Here is a 23,088-nt window from a genome sequence, read left to right as displayed (position 1 = left end):
CGGGGTCTCGGTCTTCCAACGAGAGATGGACCGAATGGTTGATCAACACGGGTTGCGGGCCACGTTCCCGTATCTCGACAATGTAACCATCTGCGGCCACAACCAGCAGGACCACGACGCCAACCTCCAAAAATTCCTCCAGATCGCTAAAGCCTTGAACCTCACGTACAACGAGGACAAGTGCGTTTTTAGCACCAACCGGCTAGCCATCCTGGGCTACGTAGTGCGCAATGGGATAATAGGCCCCGATCCCGAACGTATGCGCGCCATCATGGAATTTCCCCTCCCGCACTGCTCAAAAGCCCTGAAACGCTGCTTGGGGTTCTTTTCATACTACGCCCAGTGGGTCCCCCAGTACGCAGACAAGGCCCGCCCTCTAATACAGACCACGACCTTCCCTCTGTCGACAGAGGCTTGCCAGGCCTTCAGCCGCAACAAAGCGGATATCGCAAACGCCAAGATGCGCGCCATCGACGAGTCCCTCCCCTTCCAGGTCGAGAGCGACGCCTCCGACGTAGCTCTAGCGGCCACCCTTAACCAAGTGGGCAGACCCGTGGCCTTTTTCTCCCGAACCCTCCATGCTTCAGAAATCCGCCACTCCTCAGTGGAAAAGGAAGCCCAAGCCATAGTGGAAGCTGTGCGACATTGGAGGCATTACCTGGCCGGCAGGAGATTCACTCTCCTCACGGACCAACGGTCGGTAGCCTTCATGTTCGATAATGCACAACGGGGCAAAATCAAAAACGACAAGATCTTAAGGTGGAGGATCGAGCTCTCCACCTTCAACTACGAGATCTTGTATCGTCCCGGAAAGCTGAACGAGCCGTCCAATGCCCTATCCCGCGGCACATGTGCCAACGCACAAATTAACCGCCTCCAAACCCTCCACGAGGACCTCTGCCACCCGGGGGTCACTCGGTTTTTCCACTTTATCAAGTCCCGCAACCTCCCATACTCCTTAGAGGAGGTCCGTACAGTCACAAGGAACTGCCACATCTGCGCAGAGTGCAAACCGCATTTTTTCAGGCCGGATGGTGCGCACCTGATTAAGGCTTCCCGCCCCTTTGAACGCCTTAGTCTGGATTTCAAAGGACCCCCTCCCCTCCACCGACCGCAACATATACTTCCTTAATGTGGTGGACAAGTACTCCCGCTTCCCATTCGCCATCCCCTGTTCTGACATGACCGCGGCCACAGTCATTAAAGCCCTGAACACCATATTCACACTGTTCGGTTGCCCCGCATACGTCCACAGCGACAGGGGGTCCTCTTTCATGAGTGACGAGCTGCGCCAGTTCCTGCTCAGCAACGGGATAGCCTCGAGCAGGACGACAACCCCCGGGGGAATGGGCAAGTAGAGAGGGAGAACGGCACGGTCTGGAAGACCGTCCTACTGGCCCTACGGTCCAGGGACCTCCCAGATTCCCGGTGGCAGGAGGTCCTTCCGGACGCCCTCCACTCCATCCGGTCACTACTGTGTACTAGCACTAATCAAACGCCTCATGAGCGCCTACTTGTCTTCCCCAGGAAGTCCTCCTCTGGAACGTCGCTGCCGACCTGGCTGGCGGCCCCAGGACCCATCTTGCTCCGAAAGCACGTGCGGGCGCACAAGTCGGACCCGTTGGTCGAAAGGGTTCACCTCCTTCACGCGAACCCGCAGTACGCCTACGTGGAGTACCCCGACGGCCGACAGGACACGGTCTCTCTGCGAGATCTGGCGCCCGCCGGCAACACACACACCACCCCGACACCAATCACCCAACCCCCCCCCCTTCCTGCCACCGCCGCACCCCGCGACCGCCCCCTTCCCAGGAGGATCAGTCCTCCTCCCAGGCCCGACCAGGAATAAAGCCCAAGCTGAAACCGTAAGGCTTCCGGAGAAGACAACACCGGAACAAGCACCACCACCACCACCGGGGCCGAGGTGATCGACACGGACGACCAGACCGCCCAACCGACTCGTGGCGTCGATCTAACAGTACAATGTGGACTTTTAACGAGAACATTTTGTCTTTTCCTGACGATTACGGTAAATAGTTTGAAACAAAAAAAAACCTTGTACATACTGTTATAACATGTGAAAGTTTTCCTCCCAGGACCAGCCTTATAAACCCTTACCACCATGCGAAGCATCACCCCGCCGGGTTCATTTTTAACAAGGGGTGAATGTGGTAGCATGCATTAGGGGTCATGTGGGACTGTGAAGCCATGATGTCATTGACTGACAGATCCCGGGTCCTGGTTGGACGTTGACCTCTAGCTCCGCCCTGAAGGCGGAGTATAAGTACCTGGAGCCCTCCCCCGCAGGTAGTCTACTACTGAACTGCGGGGGAAACAGTCTCCCTTAATAAAGCCTCATCGACTTCACTCTATTCGTCTCTCGGAGTCTTTGTGCGCTACAGTGCATATCTATCAAGACCTGGGATTTGGGTTGGCCAAGCAGAGGGCTGGTTACAACTGGATCAAGGCCACTCTCTACAAGATGGATTGAAGTTTGGCCTCCAGGGCACCGCTCGTTTGTAGGTTACGCACCAGAAGCAAGAGTGTTATTTTGACTCGCCGGAGGAGGCGAAGGACTTTATGCGAGACCATGGACTGGGAGTGTGTGAGGACATTAAACATTGGAGTGGTGTTGGTACAGAGTATTGGTACATGCACTGGGTGGAATGGCAAAGCTTATGGCGATGGGAGCGGAGAGGGTCAGTGTGCCTTTTGATTGTTCTTGTCTGTTTGTTGTTTAGAGAGATGGGGTTGAAGGGCAGATTGGGGGGGGGGGGTGAGGAGTAGCCAGAGGCCCTGGGAAGGGGCCACCATGCTAGTTGGTTGGGCTAGTTAACGGAAGTGAAATGGGGGGTGCCAAGATGAGGGAGTGAGGGAGGGGAGAATGGGTTGACTCTTTGTTTGGTTATGGGAGGGGGGCGGGTCTGGGGGGTGGGGGTTGATGACATAGGTGTGGTTGTTGTGGCGCAGTTGGTTCAGGAGGGATGGTGGCGGACATCTTGGGACGGGTCCGGAAAGGTGCAGGGCGCAGGCCGGGGGGGAACTGGCTGAAGAAGGGCTCTGGCTGATCGACAGAGGAGGGGGTCGGGGAGCCTCCTGACCCGGTTGGTTACATGGAACATACAAGGGGTTGAATGGGCCAGTTAAACGGTCGCAAGTTTTCGCACAGTTGAGGAGGTTGAAGACGGGCGTTGTGTTTCTTCAGGAGACACACCTGAAGCTGGGCGATCAGACGATGGGCGGGGCAGGTGTTCCACTCAGGGTTGGATATGAAGACGAGGGGGCTGGTGGTGCTGGTTAAAAAGAGAGTGGCCTTTGACGTTGGCAGTGTTGTAGCTGACTCTGGGGGCAGATGCATGATGGTTTTGGGAAGCTGGAGGGGACGTCTGTGGTTCTGGTGAACGTCTATGGCCCAAATTGGGATGACATGGAATTTATGAGGAAGCTGTTAGGGATGATCCCAGATCTGGACATGCACCAGCTGATACTGGGGGGGTGGGGGGGGGGGCTGGATTTTAACGCAATTTTGGTTCATAGACCCTTTGCGGGGTGGGGGGGGGAACCCCTGGAGGTTTGGGAGGCCGAGGGCAAAGAAGTGCTCTTATTTCTGGCATGTGCAATGGGTGTACTCCCAGATTGACTTTTTTGTGATGGATGAGACGCTGTTGGCGGGATGAGCCGATTCTGAGTATTCGGCAATCGTGGTTTCTGACCACACGCTGCGCTGGGTGGATTTGCGGGTAGTTCAGGGGGAGGCCCAGTGGCTGCAGTGGAGGATAGACGTGGGGTTGTTGGCGGATGAGGGGGTGTGCGAGAGAGTGAGGGCCACCATTCGAGGGATGTGGAGAGAAATGACATGGGGGAGATCCTGGCCTCCACCTTGTGGGGGGCATTTAAGGCAGTAGTTAGGGGGGAGTTTATTTCAATTTGGGAGTGGGGGGAATGAGAGGAGAGCAAGGCCAATGGATGTGATTTCGAGGGTGGATCGGAGGGTGGTGCCAGAGGAGGGGCTACTAAAAAGAGGCAGAGGCTCCACATGGAGTTTGGTTTGGTGTCCACAGGGAAGGCAGTAGGGCAACTGTGGAGGGCCAGAGGGGCAGTGTATGAGTACAGGGAACAAACCAGCAGGATGTTGGTGCACTAACTGAGGAAGCAGGCAGCAGCGAGGGAGATTGGAAGGGTGAGAGATGAGGGAGGTAAGGTGGCATCAGACCCAGAAGGGGTGAATAGGCCTTTTACAGAAGGTTACATGAGTTGGAGCAACTGCCTGGCGAGGAAGGCATAAAGCGGTTCTAGGACGGGCACGAGTCCCCAAGGGTGGAGGAGGAGAAGGTGCAGGGGTTGGGGATCTAGGTTGGTGATGGACATCAATTCAGATGAGACGCTGAGAAGCAGTGAACCGATGCTTTAATAGACTAAATATGTGCCGACCTGTAGCTCCTCCTGCACTGCAGGGCTGACCCAGGTCAACAGGCTTTATACCTCCTCAGCTGGGCGGAGCCAACAGCGCCAATAATAACATTCCAACAGTACAACAGCAACAACCAATAACAGAACAGCAATAACAATAAGTATATACAACAGTGGAGATAACGATACTAATAGAACAGTAGAGCATATATACAACAGCCATAGGTAGCCATACGTGGCTCACCACATTCATCCCCCGTTAAGAAAAAATCCGGCGGGGGTGAAAGGGACTCACGAGTTCCGTCTCACAGGAGGAAGAATTGTTCGCTGCGAACGCCTCAGCTCCGGCTGCGGCGTGGACACTGGCGTCGAGACCTTCGGCCCCGGGAGCACATCGTCCGCACGACAGGGTCCCGGATAGGGTGACGACGCAGAGGCAGGGCTAAAGGACCCTGTGGGAGATGTTGGTGAAGGTGTGGGTGGGGAGGTGAGTGGGGAGGTGGCTGGGAGGGGTGCGGTGATAATGGGCGCGGGGGTACCCACGCGAGCCAGGTCCCGGAGGGAGACTGTGTCCTGTCGTCCATCGCGTGTGCTGCATACGTGTACTGAGGGTTTGCGTGGAGAAGCTGAACCCGCTCGACCAGGGGATCGGCCTTATGGCTCCTCGCGTGTTTCCGTAGGAGGACCGGCCCAGGTTTCGTTAACCAGGCCGGGAGCGAGACCCCGGAGATCAACGTCCTGGGAAAGACAAATAGACGGTTGTGAGGGATCTCGTTTGTGGCAGTACACAGAAGCGACCGGATAGAGTGGAGCGCGTCAGGGAGGACGTCTTGCCAGCAGGAGACTGGGACACTTCTAGACCATAGGGCCAGAAGGACGGCCTTCCAGACCGTAGCATTCTCCCTCTCCACCTGCCCGTTCCCCGGGGGTTGTAGCTGGTAGTCCTGCTCGAGGCAACGCCCTTACTGAGCAGGTACTGACGCAGCTCATCACTCATAAAAGAGGAGCCCCATTCGCTATGTATATAAGCGGGGGAACCAAACAGGGAGAAAATGCTGCGCAGGGCCTTGATGACAGTGGCAGAGGACATATCAGGACAAGGGATTGCAAACGGGAAGCAAGAGTACTCATCAACAACGTTGAGAAAGTACACATTACGGTCAGTGGAGGGGAGTGGCCCTTTGAAGTCCATGCTGAGGCGTTCAAAAGGGCGGGAGGACTTCACCAGGTGAGCCTTGTCCGTACAATAGAAGGGCGGCTTGCACTCTGCACAGATTTGGCAGTCCCTGGTCACAGCCCTGACATAGTCAGTGGAGTAGGGCAGGTTGCGGGCCTTGACAAAGTGAAGAAGCCGGGTGACCCCCGGGTGACAGAGGTCATTGTGGATGGCCCGTAACCGGTCTGTTTGTGCGCTGGCGCATATACCGCGGGACAGTGCATCTGGGGCTCGTTGAGCTTCCCAGGGCGATACAAGATGTTGTAGTTATAGGTGGAGAGTTCGATTCTCCACCGCAGAATGTTGTCGTTCTTAATGTTGCCCCGCTGCGTGTTATTAAACATCAAGGCAACTGACCGTTGGTCTGTGAGGAGTGAATCTCCTGCCGCCCAGGTAATGCCTCCAGTGTCGCACAGCTTCCACAATGGCTTGTGCCGCCTCGACGGAGGAGTGTCGAATCTCGGAGGCATGGAGGGTACGGGAAAAAAAGGTGACAGGTCTTCCTGCCTGGTTGAGGATAGCGGCCAGGGCAAAGTCAGATGCATCGCTCTCCACCTGGAACCGAAGGGATTCATCCACAGCGTGCATCGTGGCCTTGGCAATGTCGGCTCTGATGCGGTTGAAAGCCAAGCGGGCCTCAGCCGTCAGGGGAAAAATGAGGGGACTTAATGAGTGGGCGGGCCTTTGGACATAATACGAGAAAAACCCCAGGCATCTTTTCAGGGCCTTGGGGCAGTGGGGGCGGGGAGCTGGAGAAGGGGGCGCATGCGGTCGGGGTCAGGCCCTAGGACACCGTTTTCCACGACATAGCCGAGGATGGCTAGCCGGGTTGTGCAGAAAACGCATTTCTCCTTATTGCAGGTTAAATTAAGGAGTCGGGCGGTGCGGAGGAATTTATCTAGGTTCGCGTCATGGTCCTGCAGGTCATGGCCGCAGATGGTGACATTATCCAAGTACGGGAACGTGGGCCCGCGGCCATCTGACTCGAAGGCAGTGTACTGGCGGTCTTCCAGCCGGATAAGGAGCTGGTGGTACGCGGACTTCAAGTCTACCATAGAGAAGACTCGATACTGCGCAATCCGATTGACCATATCAGATATGCGTGGGAGGGGGTACCCATCGAGCTGCGTGTACCGGTTGATCATCTGACTGTAGTCCACTACCATCCAGTTCTTTTCCCCGGTCCGGACGACCACCACTTGCGCTCTCCAGGGGCTGTTGCTGGCCTCAATGATCCCTTCCTCCAGGAGCCGCTGAACCTCTGACCTGATGAAGGCCCTGTCCTGAGCACTGTACCGTCTGCTCTGGGTGACGACAGACTTACAGTCTGGGGTGAGGTTCACGAAGAGCGAGGGAGGGGCGACCTTCAGGGTCGCGAGGCAACAGATCGTGAGAGGGGGCAGGGGTCCCCCGAATTTTAGTGTTAGGCTTCTGAGGTTGCACTGGAAATCTAACCCGAGCAGGAGGGGAGCGCAGAGATGAGGGAGGACGTAGAGCTTAAAGTTAGTGTACTCTACGCCTTGTATTGACAGGTTTGCAATGCAATACCCCCGGATCTGTACGGAGTGCGAACCGGAGGCGAGAGATATAGTCTGCGAGACGGGGAGGACTTGGAGGGCGCAGCGCCTTACCATATCCGGGTGGACAAAACTATCTGTGCTCCCAGAGTCGAAGAGGCAGGACGCCTCCTGCCCGTTGAGTTTGACAGCCATCATCGAATTTCGCAGATGGTAAGGCCGGGACTGGTCGAGCTGGACCGAGCTGAGGTAATGCGAAGGACTATCTGTGCCAGCAGCGTGATCACAAAATGGCGTCGTCGACGATGTCGGCCAAGATGGCGGCGTCCACAGGTCGCACGTGGCGGGCCGTGTCGGTGACGACGACCAAGATGGCGTCCTCCACGGGTCGCACGCGGCGGATAACGCGTCAGAAGGGGGTGGTCCCGGCAGGCACGATGCCACGTTGTGGGGTCTGTGAGCCTCAGGCCTACAGGATTTTGATTTGGGGGCTTTAGAGCTACTCAGACATACCTTTGCAAAATGACCTTCTTGTCGCACTCATTACACACATCGCTGCGCGCTGGGCAGAGCTGCCGGGGATGCTGGCCCTGCCCACAGAAATAACAGCCAGGTTCTCCGGAGCTGGCCGGCAGCCGTGCGGCGCAGGAGTGAGATACGCCTGGGTCAGGTGATGACTTTGCCTCTGATGTCCCCGAGGACGCCGCGTGGTCGGACGGGAAGGCCTCGAGGCTCTGGAAAGCCACTTCTAATGAGGTAGCCAGCTTCACTGTCGCCTCGAGGTCGAAAGCCCCTTTCTTGAGGAGGTGCTGCCGGACATAGCTGGGCCGGACTCCAGCCACATAAGTGTCCCGAATCATTAGCTCCGAATGCTCGAATGCAGAGTCCGCCCAGCAGTTACAACTGCGGGCGAGTACACTCAACTCACGAAGATATTCCGCGAGCGACTCACCCTGGCGCTGACGCCACGTGGTGAGGAAGTGTCGGGCGAGGACCTCGTTGACCGGCCTCACAAACTGTTCCTTGAGTACATCTACAGCCTCCGTATACGATCCCGCATCTCAGATTAACTGGAAGATCCGGTGGCTCACCCGGGCGTTGAGGAGACGTTGCTTGAGTGCCGGGGAAACCGCAGCAGTCGAGGATTCGAGGTAGGCCTCGAAGCAGCTGAGCTAATGCTCAAAGATAGCCGGCGCTTCAGCGGCCTGCGGGTCCAGTTCGAGACGTTCAGGTTTGAGGACAGCATCCATTATCGAAATTTTAGTTTATTAAATTGATGGACATCAATTCAGACGAGACGCTGAGAAGCAGTGAACCGATGCTTTAATAAACTAAAAGTGTGCCAACCTGTAGCTCCTCCCATACTGCAGGGCTGCCCCAGATCAACGGGCTTTATACCTCCTCAGAGGGGCGGAGCCACAGGTGGAGCCAACAGCACCAAGAATAACATTCCAACAGTACAACAGCAACAACCAATAACAGAACAGCAATAACAATAATTATATTCAACAGTGGAGATAACAATACTAATAGAACAGTAGAACATATATACAACATATATACAGGGGCTTGTTTAGCTCACTGGACTAAATCGCTGGCTTTTAAAGCAGACCAAGGCAGGCCAGCAGCACGGTTCAATTCCCGTACCAGCCTCCCTGAACAGGCACTGGAATGTGGCGACTAGGGGCTTTTCACAGTAGCTTCATTGAAGCCTACTTGTGACAATAAGTGATTTTCATTTCATTTCAACAGCCTTACATAGCCATACGTGGCTCACCACAGTTGGGCTGAGGGAGGTGATGGACTGCATAGGTTCGATGAAGGCAGGAAAGGCCCCGGGCTGGATGGGTTTCCAGCCGAGTTCTATAAGAAATTGGGTCCGGAGCTGGGGCCTCTGCTTGTGGCGAGGGGAAGGGGGGGGTGCTCCTCCGCACATTGTCGCAGGCATCCATCTTGTTGATTTTAAACACCGATAAGGACCTGGAGCAGTGTAGGTCGTACCTCCCGATTTCGCTCCTAATATGGATATGAAGGTATTAGCGTTACGGATAGACGATTGTGTGCTGGGAGTGGACCAGACGTGGTTTGTGATGTGTTGGCTCCCCCAGCCCATACAACCCTCCCTACCTCTGTAACTTCCACCAGCCTGTAAAACCCTCCCGATTTTGTTTCCACTTCCAGCCCCGTCACAGAATCACAGAATGATACAGTGCAGAAGAGGCCTTTCGGCCCATCGATTCTGCACCGACGCATGAAGGACACCTGACCTGCCTCCCTAATCCCATTTGCTATCACTTAGCCCATAGCCTTGAATGTTACGATGAGCCAAGAGTTCATCCAGGTACTTTTTAAAGGATGTGAGGCATCCCGCCACTACCACCCACCCAGGCAGTGCATTCCAGACCCTCACCACTCTCTGGGTAAAAAAGGTTTTTCCTCAAATCCCCCCTGAACCCCCTGCCCCTCACCTTGAACTTGTGTCCCCTAGTAACCAACTCTTCAAATAAGGGGGACAGCTGTTCCTGTCAACCCCGGCCATGCCTCTCGTAATCTTGTACACCTCGATCAGGTCACCCCTCAGTCTTCTCTGCTCCAGAAAAAACAACCCAAGTCTATCCAACCTCTCTTCATAACTTAAATATTCCATCCCAGGCAACTTCCTGGTCAATTGCTTCCTGTATCTGTGGGTTCCTCGAGCCCCTACATCCCTCCATATCTCTATAACAACCTGTAGCCCCAACAAGCCTCTCTATCTCTAGAGATTCCACCTGCACCGACAACCCAACTGGTCGCTGTATCCTCCTCCAGCCCTTATAACGTTCCCTATCCCTGTACCCTCCTCCGTCCTCTACAAATGTCCCTATTTTAGCACAGGGCTAAGTTGCTGGCTTTGAAAGCAGACCAAGGCAGGCCAGCAGCACGGTTCAATTCCCGTACCAGCCTTCCTGAACAGGCGGCGGAATGTGGCGACTAGGGGCTTTTCACAGTAACTTCATTTGAAGCCTACTTGTGACAATAAGCGATTTTCATTTCATTTCATTACCTCCAGCCCTACAACCCTAAAACCGTCCCCTAAAACCCTCCCTATCTCTGTAACCTCCCCAAGCCCAGAGCGACATGGTAACACTTTTGCTTCACAACTCCAGGGTCCCTGGTTCGATTCCGGCTTGGGTCACTGTCTGTGCGGAGTCTGCACGTTCTTCCCATGTGTGCGTGGGTTTCCTCCGGGTGCTCCGGTTTCCTCCCACAGTCCGAAGATGTGCATTTTGGGTGGATTGCTTATGAAAATTGCCCCTTTGGTCCGAAAAAAGAGGTTAGGTGGGGTTACTGGATTACGGGGATAGGGTGGAGGTGCGGTGCTCTTTCCAATGTCTGGTGCAGACAGAATAGGGCGAATGGCCTCCTTCTGCACTGTAAATTCAATGATTCTATGAACCCTCTCTATCTCTGTAACCTCCTCCATCCCCTACACCCCTCCCTAAGAATGTGGAACTCAATCCCACAGGGAGTGGGGCGTATGTGGAACGTGCACTCACAGGGAGTGGTGAGAATGTGGGACTCGCTCCCACAGGGAGTGGGGAAAATGTAAACTCGCTCCCTTAATATGTGGGCAGAATGTAGACTCGTTCCTACACGGTGTGGGGGGAATGTGTGACTCGGCCCACAGGGAGTGGGGAGAATGTGATACTCGCTACCAGAGGGAGTGCGGAGAATGTGGGACTCGGTCCTAGAGTGTGTGTGGGGAGAATGTGGGACCTGCTATCACAGGGAGTGGGGAGAATGTGGGATTCATTCCGATAGGTCGTGAGGAGAATGCGGGACCCGCTCCCACGGGGAGTGGGGAGAATGTGGGACTCACTCCCACAGGTAGTGGGGAGAATGCGGGACCCGCTCCCACAGGGAGTGGGGAGAATGTGGGACTCACTCCCACAGGGAGTGGGGAGAATGTGGGACCTGCTCCCACAGGGAGTGGGGAGAATGTGGGATTCATTCCCACAGGTAGTGAGGAGAATGCTGGACCCGCTCCCAAAGGGAGTGGGGAGAATGTGGGACTCTCTCCCACAGGGAGTGGGGAGAATGTGGGACTCACTCCCACAGAGAGTTGGGAGAATGTGGGACTCACTGCCACAGGTAGTGGGGAGAATGTGGGACACACTCTCATAAGGAGTGGTTGAGGTGAATAGTGTTGATATATTTCAGGGGGAAGCTGGATAAACACATGAGGGAGCGATGAATACAAGGAAGTGGTGACGGGGGAAATGAAGAGGGAGGTGGGAAAGAGGCTCTTGTTGAGCAGGCTTTGTGGAGTTGGGCCGAAAGGTCTGGTTCTGTGCTGTTTCTTCACTGTAATCCATTGTATTCCACAGGAGTGAGTAGTGAGGGTGAATGGTCAATGTCGGTATCTGGGAATGTTACAGCGTTCCATCACTCCTGCATTGTGATTCCCTGCAATTGCACGTTTCCAAAGGATCTGACCCCAGGCGAGAGTGCGATGATCTGGTTCAAAGATCATGATGCCCCGGGAAACGAAGTGGATTGCTCTACGAATTCAAAGAAGGTCCAATCGGATTACAACCGTTGTGGGTCCCTGCTGAATAGCACGGCTCTCAATAACTGCACCTTGCTGATTGAGAACGTTTCCCAGAGCGATGGAGGAAACTACCTATTCCGACTGGAAGTCAATCAAGAATCAAAAGGAAAGTACACATATAGGAAATATCCAGTCTATATCCATGTTTCCGGTAAGTGTAGAAGGTGTGAAGGAGCTTGAGTATTTACACAAATGCTGACACACTCCTCGAGGATCCCCCCCCCTGGAAACATTGACACACTCCCCGAGGATTCTAATTTGTAAATACGACACACTCCCCTAGGATACCACGCTGTAAATACTGACACACACTCCTAGGATCCACCCCCCCCCTGTAAACATTGACACACTCCCCTAGGATACTGCCCTGTAAATACTGACACACTCCCCTAGGATACGGCCCTGTAAATACTGACACACTCCCCTAGGATACCGCCCTGTAACTACTGACACACTCCCCTAGGATGCTGCCCTGTAAATACTGACACACTCCCCTAGGATGCTGCCCTGTAAATACTGACACACTCCCCTGGGATACCGCCCTGTAAATACTGACACACTCCCCTAGGATGCTGCCCTGTAAATACTGACACACTCCCCTAGGATGCTGCCCTGTAAATAATGACACACTCCCCTAGGATACCGCCCTGTAAATACTGAGACACTTCCCTAGGATGCTGCCCTGTAAATACTGACACACTCCCCTAGGATGCTGCCCTGTAAACATTGACACACTCCCCTAGGATACCGCCCTGTAAATACTGACACACACCCCTAGGATACCGCCCTGTAAATACTGACACACTCCCCTAGGATGCTGCCCTGTAAATACTGACACACTCCCCTAGGATACCGCCCTGTAAACATGGACACACTCCCCTAGGATACCGCCCTGTAAATACTGACACACTCCCCTAGGATGCTGCCCTGTAAATACTGACACACTCCCCTAGGATGCTGCCCTGTAAACATTGACACACTCCCCTAGGATACCGCCCTGTAAATACTGACACACTCCCCTAGGATACCGCCCTGTAAATACTGACACACTCCCCGAGGATACCACCCTGTAAATACTGACACACTCCCCTAGGATGCTGCCCTGTAAATACTGACACACTCCCCTAGGATACCGCCCTGTAAATACTGACACACTCCCCTAGGATGCTGCCCTGTAAATACTGACACACTCCCCGAGGATACCGCCCTGTAAATACTGACACACTCCCCTAGGATACTGCCCTGTAAACATTGACACACTCCCCTAGGATACTGCCCTGTAAACATTGACACACTCCCCTAGGATGCTGCCCTGTAAATACTGACACACTCCCCTAGGATACCGCCCTGTAAATACTGACACACTCCCCTAGGATGCTGCCCTGTAAATACTGACACACTCCCCTAGGATACCGCCCTGTAATAACTGACACACTCCCCTAGGATACCGCCCTGTAAATACTGACACACTCCCCTAGGATACCGCCCTGTAATAACTGACACACTCCCCTAGGATGCTGCCCTGTAAATACTGACACACTCCCCTAGGATACCGCCCTGTAAATACTGACACACTCCCCTAGGATACCGCCCTGTAAATACTGACACACTCCCCTAGGATACCGCCCTGTAATAACTGACACACTCCCCTAGGATGCTGCCCTGTAAATACTGACACACTCCCCTAGGATACCGCCCTGTAAATACTGACACACTCCCCTAGGATACCGCTCTGTAAACATTGACACACTCCCCTAGGATACCGCCCTGTAAATACTGACACACTCCCCTAGGATGCTGCCCTGTAAATACTGACACACTCCCCTAGGATACCGCCCTGTAAACATTGACACACTCCCCTAGGATACCGCCCTGTAAATACTGACACACTCCCCTAGGATACCGCCCTGTAATAACTGACACACTCCCCTAGGATGCTGCCCTGTAAATACTGACACACTCCCCTAGGATACCGCCCTGTAAATACTGACACACTCCCCTAGGATAACGCCCTGTAAATACTGACACACTCCCCTAGGATACCGCCCTGTAAATACTGACACACTCCCCTAGGATACTGCCCTGTAAACATTGACGCACTCCCCTAGGATACCGCCCTGTAAACATTGACACACTCCCCTAGGATGCTGCCCTGTAAATACTGACACACTCCCTTAGGATACCGCCCTGTAAATACTGACACACTCCCCTAGGATACCGCCCTGTAAATACTGACACACTCCCCTAGGATGCCGCCCTGTAAATATTGACACACTCCCCGAGGATACCGCCCTGTAAATACTGACACACTCCCCTAGGATACTGCCCTGTAAATACTGACACACTCCCCTAGGATGCTGCCCTGTAAATACTGACACACTCGCCTAGGATACCACCCTGTAAATACTGACACACTCCCCTAGGATGCCGCCCTGTAAATATTGACACACTCCCCGAGGATACTGCCCTGTAAATACTGACACACTCCCCTAGGATACTGCCCTGTAAATACTGACACACTCCCCTAGGATGCTGCCCTGTAAATACTGACACACTCGCCTAGGATACCGCCCTGTAAATACTGACACACTCCCCTAGGATGCTGCCCTGTAAACATTGACACACTCCCCTAGGATGCCGCCCTGTAAATACTGACACACTCCCCTAGGATGCCGCCCTGTAAATACTGACACACACCCCGAGGATACCGCCCTGTAAATACTGACACACTCCCCTAGGATGCTGCCCTGTAAATACTGACACACTCCCCTCGGATACCGCCCTGTAAATACTGACACACTCCCCTAGGATGCTGCCCTGTAAATACTGACACACTCCCCTAGGATACTGCCCTGTAAACATTGACACACTCCCCTAGGATACTGCCCTGTAAACATTGACACACTCCCCTAGGATGCTGCCCTGTAAATACTGACACACTCCCCTAGGATACCGCCCTGTAAATACTGACACACTCCCCTAGGATGCTGCCCTGTAAATACTGACACACTCCCCTAGGATACCGCCCTGTAAACATTGACACACTCCCCTAGGATACCGCCCTGTAAATACTGACACACTCCCCTAGGATACCGCCCTGTAATAACTGACACACTCCCCTAGGATGCTGCCCTGTAAATACTGACACACTCCCCTAGGATACCGCCCTGTAAACATTGACACACTCCCCTAGGATGCTGCCCTGTAAATACTGACACACTCCCCTAGGATACCGCCCTGTAAATACTGACACACTCCCCTAGGATACTGCCCTGTAAACATTGACACACTCCCCTAGGATACCGCCCTGTAAATACTGACACACTCCCCTAGGATACCGCCCTGTAATAACTGACACACTCCCCTAGGATGCTGCCCTGTAAATACTGACACACTCCCCTAGGATACCGCCCTGTAAACATTGACACACTCCCCTAGGATGCTGCCCTGTAAATACTGACACACTCCCCTAGGATACCGCCCTGTAAATACTGACACACTCCCCTAGGATACTGCCCTGTAAACATTGACACACTCCCCTAGGATACTGCCCTGTAAACATTGACACACTCCCCTAGGATGCTGCCCTGTAAATACTGACACACTCCCCTAGGATACCGCCCTGTAAATACTGACACACTCCCCTAGGTTGCTGCCCTGTAAACATTTACACACTCCCCTAGGATGCTGCCCTGTAAATACTGACACACTCCCCTAGGATACCGCCCTGTAAATACTGACACACACCCGTAGGATGCTGCCCTGTAAATACTGACACACTCCCCTAGGATGCTGCCCTGTAAATACTGACACACTCCCCTAGGATGCTGCCCTGTAAATACTGACACACTCCCCTAGGATACCGCCCTGTAAATACTGACACACTCCCCTAGGATACTGCCCTGTAAACATTGACACACTCCCCTAGGATACTGCCCTGTAAACATTGACACACTCCCCTAGGATGCTGCCCTGTAAATACTGACACACTCCCCTAGGATACCGCCCTGTAAATACTGACACACTCCCCTAGGATGCTGCCCTGTAAATACTGACACACTCCCCTAGGATACCGCCCTGTAAACATTGACACACTCCCCTAGGATACCGCCCTGTAAATACTGACACACTCCCCTAGGATACCGCCCTGTAATAACTGACACACTCCCCTAGGATGCTGCCCTGTAAATACTGACACACTCCCCTAGGATACCGCCCTGTAATCATTGACACACTCCCCTAGGATGCTGCCCTGTAAATACTGACACACTCCCCTAGGATACCGCCCTGTAAATACTGACACACTCCCCTAGGATACTGCCCTGTAAACATTGACACACTCCCCTAGGATACCGCCCTGTAAATACTGACACACTCCCCTAGGATACCGCCCTGTAATAACTGACACACTCCCCTAGGATGCTGCCCTGTAAATACTGACACACTCCCCTAGGATACCGCCCTGTAAACATTGACACACTCCCCTAGGATGCTGCCCTGTAAATACTGACACACTCCCCTAGGATACCGCCCTGTAAATACTGACACACTCCCCTAGGATACTGCCCTGTAAACATTGACACACTCCCCTAGGATACTGCCCTGTAAACATTGACACACTCCCCTAGGATGCTGCCCTGTAAATACTGACACACTCCCCTAGGATACCGCCCTGTAAATACTGACACACTCCCCTAGGTTGCTGCCCTGTAAACATTTACACACTCCCCTAGGATGCTGCCCTGTAAATACTGACACACTCCCCTCGGATACCGCCCTGTAAATACTGACACACACCCGTAGGATGCTGCCCTGTAAATACTGACACACTCCCCTAGGATGCTGCCCTGTAAATACTGACACACTCCCCTAGGATACCGCCCTGTAAATACTGACACACTCCCCTAGGATACCGCCCTGTAAATACTGACACACTCCCCTAGGATACCGCCCTGTAAATACTGACACACTCCCCTAGGATGCTGCCCTGTAAATACTGACACACTCCCCTAGGATACCGCCCTGTAAATACTGACACACTCCCCTAGGATACCGCCCTGTAAATACTGACACACTCCCCTAGGATACCGCCCTGTAAATACTGACACACTCCCCTAGGATACCGCCCTGTAAATACTGACACACTCCCCTAGGATACTGCCCTTTAAACATTGACACACTCCCCTAGGATGCTGCCCTGTAAACATTGACACACTCCCCTAGGATGCTGCCCTGTAAATACTGACACACTCCCCTAGGATGCTGCCCTGTAAATACTGACACACTCCCCTAGGATGCTGCCCTGTAAACATTGACACACTCCCCTAGGATACTGCCCTGTAAACATTGACACACTCCCCTAGGATGCTGCCCTGTAAACATTGACACACTCCCCTAGGATACCGCCCTGTAATAACTGACACACTCCCCTAGGATGCTGCCCTGTAAATACTGACACACTCCCCTAGGATACCGCCCTGTAAATACTGACACACTCCCCTAGGATGCCGCCCTGTAAATACTGACACACTCCCCTAGGATACCACCCTGTAAATACTGACACACTTCCTGAGAATTGAACCTGTAAACGCTGACACACTTCCTGAGAATTGAACCTGTAAACGCTGACACCCTCCCCAGGAATTCATCCTGTAAATACTGACACACTCCCTAGGAATTCCCCCTGTAAATACTGACACACTCCCCAGAGATTCTCCCCTGTAAATACTGACACACTTCCCAGGGCTCCCCCCTTTAAATACTGACACACTTCCCGGGGGTTCCCCCTGTAGACACTGACACACTCCCCGGGGATTCCCCTGTAAATACTGTCATGGGAGTGTACCTTTAAGAAATGGGTGTTTATCAAATAGCTACAGTGATGTCATTGTGTGGGTGGAGCTGGGTTGTGTCTCTGATCCACTTTGTGTTTTACTTTCGTTCTCGGGTTGAGATGCATTTTACCCTGATAAGCGCCCATAATACTGACACCCTCTCCGGGGATCCCCCCGTGTAAATACTGACACACTCCCCGGGGATCCCCCCCTGTAAATACTGACACACTCCCCGGTGATTTCCCCTGTAAATACTGACACCCTCCCCAGGGATTCCCACTATAAATATTGACACACTTCCCGGGGATTCCTCCTGTAAATGCTGACACATTCCCCGGGATTTCCCCTCTAATACTGACACACTTCCCGGGGATTCCCCCTGTAAATACTGACACACTCCCCAGAGATTCTCCCCTGTAAATACTGACACACTTCCCAGGGCTCTCCCCTTTAAATACTGACACACTTCCCGGGGATTCCCCTGTAAACACTGACACACTCCCCGGGGATTCCCCTGTAAATACTGTCATGGGAGTGTACCTTTAAGAAATGGGTGTTTATCAAATAGCTACAGTAATGTCATTGTGTGGGTGGAGCTGGGTTGTGTCTCTGATCCACTTTGTGTTTTACTTTCGTTTTCGGGTTGAGATGCATTTTCCCCTGATAAGCGCCCATAATACCGACACCCTCTCTTGGGATCCCCCCCTGTAAATACTGACACACTCCCCGGGGACCCCCCCTGTAAATGCTGACACATTCCCCGGTTTTCCCCTCTAATACTGACACACTCCCCGGGGATTCCCCCCTGTAAATACTGACACACTCCCTAGGAATTCCCCCTGTAAATACTGACACACTTCCCAGGGATTCTCCCATGTAAATACTGACACACTTCCCAGGGCTCCCCCCCTTTAAATACTGACACACTTCCCAGGGATTCCCCCTGTAAATACTGACACACTCCCCATGGATTGTCCCTGTAAATACGACACTCTCCCCAAGGATTCACTCTCGCACACACACACTCTCATTCACTCCCACTCCCACACACAGTCGCACGCATTCAACCTTACACACAATCTTACACATATGCACTCTTGCACGCAGGCACACCCACACTCACTCACACACACACATTTACACTCTCTCAAACATATTTACACTGACTCTCACACATTCATTACTTACTCTCTCTGACACACACTCACACACTTATACTCTCTCACACACACTCGCGCTCATACATAAACACTCACACAAACACACATTCACACACACTCACACACACATATACTCACACACTCACTCCCACATACATTCCCACACACAATACACAAACACATATATGCTCTCACACACACAAATTTGTATTCGCACATATACACATGCACTCATAATCATACTCACACACACTCACTCACACACACTCACGCACCCACACACTCGGAAACACACACCCAGACACAGACACTCATGCCCACACTCTCACAAGCACACTCCCTCACAAGCCCACTCCCTCACACGCACACTCAATCACACGCACACTCAATCACACGCACACGCAATCACACGCACACTCAATCACACGCACACGCAATCACACGCAATCACACGCACACTCAATCACATGCACACAAACCTGCGCACACAAACTCTCATTCACCCACACACGCTCACACAATGTGCTCACACACACGCTTGATGCACGATCAATTGCACAAAGGCTAAAGTTGGGTACAACTGTGGCTTTATTACAGTCAGATGCGTGGCCTCCTGCTGCAGCTGGCGAAATGGCAGGGCACTGGAGGTCATGCATATTTATACAGTTCTCCATAGGCGGAGCCAGCTGGCAGGAGCTACCGGCGAACCTGTAGTGCAGGTCCTACCTTACATCTCCTATTACAGTGGTTCACCACATTCACCCCCTGTTAAAAATAAGTCGGGCGGGAGTGACGTGAAACTATATACAATTAGTGCAATTATGTACAGTGGTAGGGAAAGAAAAGTCCATGTTGACGGTCCGGAGTCCGTCAAAGGTTCAACCGGTCCGGTGCTTTGGTGCTTTGTTGGGAGCGGCGTAACGGTGGCGGCGAAGTCGGTACTGGCAGTAGTGGAGGTGGCACCGATGGCAGTGGTGGTAGTGCTGATGCTGGCCAGTCATCAGGGAACTCCGGGAGCGTGCAGTAGTCCTCTTCATCCTCTTGTGCGGAAAAGGGGAGGGGGGGGCCTCTGGTGGGGTCAATATTGGCGGGGCGGTGGGAGTTGGTGTTGGGGTGGAACCTGACGGTGCCAGGTCCCTGAGTGAGACAGTATCTTGGCGGCCGTCGGGGAACTCAACGTAGGCATATTGAGGGTTGGCGTGGAGCAGGTGAACCCTGTCCACCAAGGGGTCAGCCTTGTGGAGTCTGACGTGCCTACGGAGAAGGACCGGTCCTGGAGCAGCAAGCCAAGTCGGGAGCGACACCCCGGATGTGGACTTCCTGGGGAAGGTATAAACACGTTCATGGGGTGTGTTATTAGTGGCGGTGCACAATAGTGACCGGATGGAGTGTAGAGCGTCCGGGAGGACCTCCTGCCAGCGAGAGGCTGGGAGGTTCCTGGACCATAGGGCCAGCTGGACAGCCCTCCAAACTGTCCCATTCTCCCATTCTACTTGCCCATTTCCCCGGGGGGTTGTAGCTGGTCGTCCTGCTGGAGCCTATACCCCTGCTGAGCAGGAACTGACGCAGCTCTTCGTTCATGAATGAGGATCCCCTGTCACTGTGGATGTAGGCGGGGAAACCGAACAGAGCGAAGATGGTGCTGAGGGCCTTGATGACGGTGGCAGACGTCATATCGGGGCATGGGATGGCGAAGGGGAATCTGGAGTACTCATCGACCACACTGAGAATGTACGTATTACGGTTGGTGGAGGGGAGGGGCCCCTTGAAATCCACGCTGAGGCGTTCAAAGGGGTGGGAAGCCTTCACCAGGGGCGCACGGTCTGGCAGGTAGAATTGCGGCTTGCACTCCGCACAGACCTGGCAGTCCCTGGTGACTGTCCTTACTTCCTCGATGGAGTGGGGCAGATTGCGAGCTTTGACCAGATGGTACAATCGAGTGACCCCCGGGTGACAAAGGCTGTCGTGTAGGGCCCGGAGTTGGTCCACTTGTGCGCTGGCACATGTACCTCGGGAGAGGGCGTCTCGGGGCTCGTTGAGTTTACCTGGGCGATACAAGATCGCGTAATTATAGGTGGAGAGCTTGATTCTCCACCGCAAGATTTTATCATTTTTGATCTTGCCCCGTTGTGTGTTATTGAACATGAAGGCTACCGACCGTTGGTCCGTAAGGAGAGTGAATCTCTTACCGGCCAGGTAATGCACAGCTTCAACGATAGCTTGGGCCTCCTTCTCGACGGATGAGTGTCGAATTTCCGAGGCATGAAGGGTGCGGGAAAAGAATGCCACGGGTCTGCCTGCCTGGTTTAGAGTGGCGACAAGGGCGACGTCTGAAGTGTCGCTTTCTACTTGGAAAGGCAGTGACTCGTCCACTGCACGCATCCCAGCCTTGGTGATGTCTGCTCTGATGCGGGTGAAAGCATGTTGTGCCTCGGCCGCGAGGGGGAATTGGGTGGACTGAATGAGTGGGCGGGCCTTGTCCGCATAGTTTTGGACCCACTAAGCGGAGTAGGAAAAGAACCCCAGGCAGCGTTTGAGGGCCTTGGGGCAGTGGGGGAGGGGAAGTTCCATGAGGGGGCGCATGCGGTCGGGGTCGGGGTCGGGCCCGAGATGTCCGTTTCGGACTATATAGCCGGGAATGGCTAACGGGGTCGTGCTGAACACACACTTCTCTTTGTTGTAGGTCAGGTTGAGAAGAGTGGCAGTGCGGAGGAATTTATCGAGGTTGGCATCGTGGTCCTGCTGGTCATGGCCGCAGATGGTGACATTATCTAAGTACGGAAAGGTGGCCCACAAACCATACTGGTCGACCATTCGGTCCATCTCTCTTTGGAAGACCGAGACCCCATTTGTGACACCGAAAGGGACCCTAAGGAAGTGGTAGAGGCGACCATCCGCCTCGAAGGCAGTGTATGGCCGGTCCGACTTCCGGATGGGGAGCTGGTGGTAGGCGGATTTCAGGTCAATTGTTGAGAAGACCCTATCAGATATGCGTGGGAGGGGGTACGCGTCGAGCTGCATGTACCGATTGATGGTCTGGCTGTAGTCCACGACCATCCTGTGTTTCTCCCCAGTTTTAACCACTACCACTTGGGCTCTCCAGGGGCTGTTGCTGGCCTCGATAATACCCTCCTTAAGCAGCTGCTGGACTTCGGACCTGATGAAGGTCTTGTCCTGGGTGCTGTACCATCTGCTCCTAGTGGCAACTGGCTTGTAATCCGCAGTTAGATTGGCAAAAAGGGAGGGGGGATCGACCTTTTGTACAGGGTGACTGTACAAAAGCCTTGGATCGGGACGGAGTGGGATCCGGAGGCGAGGGAGATCCTTTGATTGGCAGGGTGGACCGCGAGAGAGCAGCGCTTTACCGTATCTGGGTGAACAAAGCTTTCGGTGCTCCCGGAGTCCAGCAGGCGCGAGGTCGCGTGGCCGTTGATTTTTTTTTTCAAATATTTTTTTAATTAAAGTTTTGCAAAGTTTTTCATAATAAATAGTAATAATCCTAACACAGCAAAGTAGAGTGAACATTAACATAGTGCAAAAAGAGAATATACAATAGCAATTGACTGGCCTCAGTCTTCCCACACCCTCCCAACGGAGCACTCACCCCCACTCCCCTATGGGTCGCTGCTGCTGCTGACGTTTTAATTTTCCCTGAGAAGCCATCGGACGGTATTATGCCCCAGCTCAGCAGCAGCAGCTCTGTACACTTGGCAAAATTATTTACACACATAAGTAGGCATCTGTTCGTGGTGTGTCATCCCTTGCTTCTCCCAGACAGAGTTCGCTGCCGTTGTCGTCTCGTTCCGCTTCTGCGCAGTTCCGCTTCTGCGGCCCTCCCGTCTTCCCCGTTTTCTCTGTTCCTGTGGACGTTAAGTTTGTCAACGTTTCCCTGCCTCCCCCGTCCCCCCTCCCCCCTTCCCCTCCCTGGCTCTCCTCTATTGTTCCGTCACTTCCCTCTACCCCCCCTCTCCCCGCTCCTGCCGCCCCCCACCCCGTGGCTCGCCTTTCCTTCCTCTCAGATTTTCTGTCCGTCTCCGCCCCCCCCCCCCCACCCCCCCACCCACCCCCCCACCCACCCCCCACCCTCCCCGTCCCGGTCTATCGCTCCCTCTCATGCTTTAACTACTCTCCCCTGCTTCTTGGCTACCTGGCTATTCTTCTGCTTGTTTGTTGGCCACAAACAGGTCCCGAAACAATTGGGTGAATGGCTCCCACGTTCTGTGGAAGCCATCGTCTGACCCTCGGATGGCGAATTTGATTTTCTCCATTTTGAGAGATTCTGAGAGGTCGGACAGCCAGTCTGCAGCTTTGGGGGGTGCTGCTGACCGCCAGCCGAACAGGATTCTACGGCGGGCGATCA

At 53.7% G+C, this 23,088-nt stretch overlaps 1 protein-coding gene across 1 annotated transcript in view; it reads left to right on the top strand.

The window, feature by feature from the left end:
• The window catches only part of LOC140386524 (B-cell receptor CD22-like), a 101,312-nt gene that overhangs the window by 5,726 nt on the left and 72,498 nt on the right, over positions 1 to 23,088 (top strand). The window contains exon 2 of the mRNA XM_072468931.1: positions 11,511 to 11,885. Within this exon, the coding sequence (XP_072325032.1) occupies positions 11,511 to 11,885 (375 nt within the window). The remainder of the gene's footprint in view (positions 1 to 11,510; positions 11,886 to 23,088) is intronic.

Source organism: Scyliorhinus torazame, chromosome 12 (genome assembly GCF_047496885.1).
Source record: "Scyliorhinus torazame isolate Kashiwa2021f chromosome 12, sScyTor2.1, whole genome shotgun sequence".
Classification (NCBI taxonomy): domain Eukaryota; kingdom Metazoa; phylum Chordata; class Chondrichthyes; order Carcharhiniformes; family Scyliorhinidae; genus Scyliorhinus; species Scyliorhinus torazame.
The sequence above is the reverse complement of the archived record's forward strand: the minus strand, read 5'-3'. Positions and strand labels throughout refer to the sequence as shown.